The sequence below is a fragment of the Camelina sativa genome, chromosome 8 (genome assembly GCF_000633955.1).
Source record: "Camelina sativa cultivar DH55 chromosome 8, Cs, whole genome shotgun sequence".
In the NCBI taxonomy this organism is placed as follows: Eukaryota; Viridiplantae; Streptophyta; class Magnoliopsida; order Brassicales; family Brassicaceae; genus Camelina; species Camelina sativa.
Window position 1 is genome coordinate 25,523,358 of NC_025692.1, and position 3,498 is coordinate 25,526,855.

The window sequence follows — 3,498 nt, forward strand, 5'->3', positions numbered from 1 at the left end:
AACCTCGTGGGAGTTGTTGCAGGAGTCTCTTATGCTATCAACAGTGGATACCAATCATGGGGACCACTCTTTGGTAAGTTGTTCTTTGCCTTCTGGGTGATTGTTCACTTGTACCCTTTCCTCAAGGGTTTGATGGGTCGTCAGAACCGGACTCCTACCATTGTTGTGGTCTGGTCTGTTCTCTTGGCTTCCATCTTCTCGCTGTTGTGGGTTAGGATTGACCCCTTCACTAGCCGAGTCACTGGCCCGGACATTCTGGAATGTGGAATCAACTGCTGAGGAGTGAGCGCAAATATTTATTTACCTGTTTTGAGTAAAAAAAAAACAGAATTTAAATTATTTTTCATTGTTTTATTTGTTCACTTTTATTTTTGTTGTTTGTATTGTCTGTCCGTTCTTCTCTCGTGGTGTCATAATTTTATGTGTAGAATATTTTACTATAGTTAATTTGAAAAGATTATATAATTAAAGTGAAAACGAATATTGTTTTTTCTTGTTTCTTTGACTAATGACGAAAAGACAAGCATTAATCTAAGATGAAAAGCGAAATTATTTTAACAAAAAATCAAAGAGATTCAAATTCACAGGACGAGAATTTGATCACGACGCCCTAAACTACGATACAAAGTAAAGTAAACATCATTCAATAAGACAGACGTTGAATTGATCAAAGAAACTTTTGGAAGGAATGAGAAATCATTCGGAGACATTTGAAGTGGCTTCTGAGGATGTTCTGTTTTGCTGTAACTGCTGCATCGGATCACATCTGCTCACATCTTCAATCATCCTCGCGACCTCTTCCATCTTTGGCCTTGACTCTGGATTCCTTGCAACACAAGCCAGCGCAAGCTGAAGCATCTGAACCATCTCCTCTTCAATGTTCTGAAACTTCAAGAGCTCGACATCGAAAACCTCTGCTGTCCACTCTTCCCTCACAACAGACCGAACCCATCTCGGAAGATCAATGACCACACGCTCATCCTCAAGACCAGGCTGAGTTAAAGGTGTCTTCCCGGTTAGCATTTCGAGAATCACCACACCAAAACTATAAACGTCTGACCTTTGACTGACTCTCTTCGTCTCAATCACCTCAGGAGCATTGTAGCCGATGGTTCGCGGTGTGTGAGTTGGAAGGTTAAAGAGTGTGACTAAAGATGTGTCGGAGAGACATGGTTCAAGGTCTTCAGTGAGAAGTATGTTGGACGATTTGATGTCTCCGTGAACAAATTTCAAAGAGTGAAGGTAAGAGATTGCTTTTGAAGTCCCTGTCGCGATTTTCATCCGCGTTTCCCAGTCTACTCCTCTGACTCCTCCTCTGTTTCCTGTCCGATTAAAAAAGAAACAATATTTTTCGTGACCTACAAGCTTTAAACTACAAAAGAAAAGTTAGGGTTTGGTTTCATAATGACTCACCGTGCAAGATCCCGGACAAGCTTCCTTGCGTCATATACTTGTAGACCAATAGCTTCTCGTCTTTCGAATAGTAATAAGCAAGGAGCGGTACAAAATTCGGCTGCTGGTTAATCTTCCCAACAACCTCCATTTGCTGTTCAAACTCTTTCTTGCTTGCCACGACTTCTCTTAAACGTTTCACCACGACCGCGGTTGTGTCCTCAAGCACGGCCTTGTAGGCCGTTCCAAAACTCCCTTTACCGAGAACTTCAGCAGAAGCTTTCAAAAGATCCTCAAGGTCGAAATTGTGATTGCATCTTTCAAAGAAGAAGAGCTTGTTCTTCTCTGGATCTTGAACTCCGCTCCCAAAATCCTGCGGTTTTTTGCTATTCACTCCACTCATCTGCGTTCTCCCTCCTTCGCCGCCTTCTTCGGTCTTCGTCTTCTTCAACAGACAAACCAAGAAAACAGTTGCAAGGAGAAGAACGGCTACAGAGCATCCGACTATAATGGCGATTATATAAGCTTTACTCTGTCTCTTCCTGACAGGATGGAGATTCTCTAACAATGGTCTTGGAATGTTTGAAGATGGAGACATGGCTTCTCCTGAGCATGGGTTCAGAGGTGGACCACATAGCAATGAGTTTCCAATGAAATAATTTTCCGGCGAGCCCTTGAGATGCTCTGGGATGGGTCCACTCAAGTTGTTATAGCTCAAATTTACAACTTTTACACTGGGGAGATGATCAAGAGCATCAATGGGACCATCAAAAGAGTTGTTTTGAAGGTACAAAACAGAGATCTGAGACAAGTTCCGGAGACCAGAAGGAATGTTACCAGAGAAAGAGTTATAAGACAAGTCCAAGACAACAAGCTGAGTGGAGATCGATGGCAAAGAATTAGTGAGTTCACCGGAGAAGTTGTTGTGTTGGAGGTAAAGGTATTGAAGAGAAGGGAGTGAGAGTATATCAGAAGGTAAAGTTCCAAAGAGAGAGTTGGATCTGAGGCTAAGGACTTTAAGAGCGTCTAGTTTGCCTAATGTAGCAGGAGGGACTGAGCCGTAGAGTCCAACACCGGGAAGACGAACAGCTACAACGCGGCTGGTGCGGTTGGTGTCATCACAGGTGATGCCGATCCATGAGGTACAGAGAGAAAGGTTCTTGTTCCAGTTGAGTTTTGGTGGGTGTGGGACTGATGCTGCAAAGTTGAGAAGGGCTTGTTCGTCTGATGCTAAATCTGCTGAAGCCAAAACAGCTGTTGCAGCGAGTAAGAGAAAGCAGGAGGCAGCGGCGAAGGCGGTGTGAGAAGAGGTCATGGTTGAGCTATTTTGGTAACTCACTCCATGAGATGATTTGAGAAAGAGAAAATTGAGTTTCTAATGAAAGTTTTGTTGTTAGTGTTTGTTTGCATGTGGTAAAGAGAGTTAAAAAGAAAAAGTGAGCTCAAATAAGATGAAAAAATCAATGATTAGTTGGTTTGAATCCATTGTTAAGTAAACATAATGGGTTGTTTTTAATAAATTAGAAAAGGTAAGATTCAAAATTCGAAATTATATGTAAAAAAAAATAAAAAAGCAAGACACCGCAAAGAAAGGAGGGAAAGAAAAGCAAAAGCATCCCATTTTTTGCTTCTTTCATTTGTTCTTTAAGAGACAAAAGACACTATAAAATTAAAGAATATTTTGCTTTTTTCCTTTGCTTTGCATTATACAGAATGCAGATCAAGAAAAAAAAAAGGTAGTGATCGATCTCATCATCAGATTATTTAAGAATGTTTATAAAAATTAACCACAAAAATGAGTTTAATTAGTATTCTAATTTGTTACTGGTCGTCCGATTCTACTTTGTTGCATATTGATATTATAAAAAGTTATCCACAAACATTCACCAAAAAAGTAGGTTAAATTGTGTTGGGTTTTGAAGAGACCCGTCTGCAAGACTTTTCACCACTGAAAAAGTAAAGTGTGAAAATTTTGTATAGAGAGATTATTTACCAAACCAACCACTGCAAGTGGGGTTTCTGTTTAAATTTGATAAATTGCATTTAACAGAATTAGGTGCATAAAGTGTAAGAACACAAGAGAGGATCAAAGATGATATTGACTTA

At 40.3% G+C, this 3,498-nt stretch overlaps 1 protein-coding gene and 1 pseudogene across 1 annotated transcript; one reads left to right on the plus strand and one right to left on the minus strand.

The window, feature by feature from the left end:
* LOC104708599 overlaps positions 1 to 447 on the plus strand; it is a 7,473-nt pseudogene extending 7,026 nt beyond the window's left edge.
* Positions 533 to 2,855, minus strand: LOC104708600 (probable leucine-rich repeat receptor-like protein kinase At5g05160). The gene is made up of 2 exons (XM_010425195.2): positions 1,414 to 2,855; positions 533 to 1,322 (listed from the first exon to the last, which is right to left on the minus strand). The coding sequence occupies exons 1-2, from the start codon at positions 2,705 to 2,707 to the stop codon at positions 697 to 699; spliced, it is 1,920 nt and encodes a 639-aa protein (XP_010423497.1). The 5' UTR covers positions 2,708 to 2,855; the 3' UTR covers positions 533 to 696.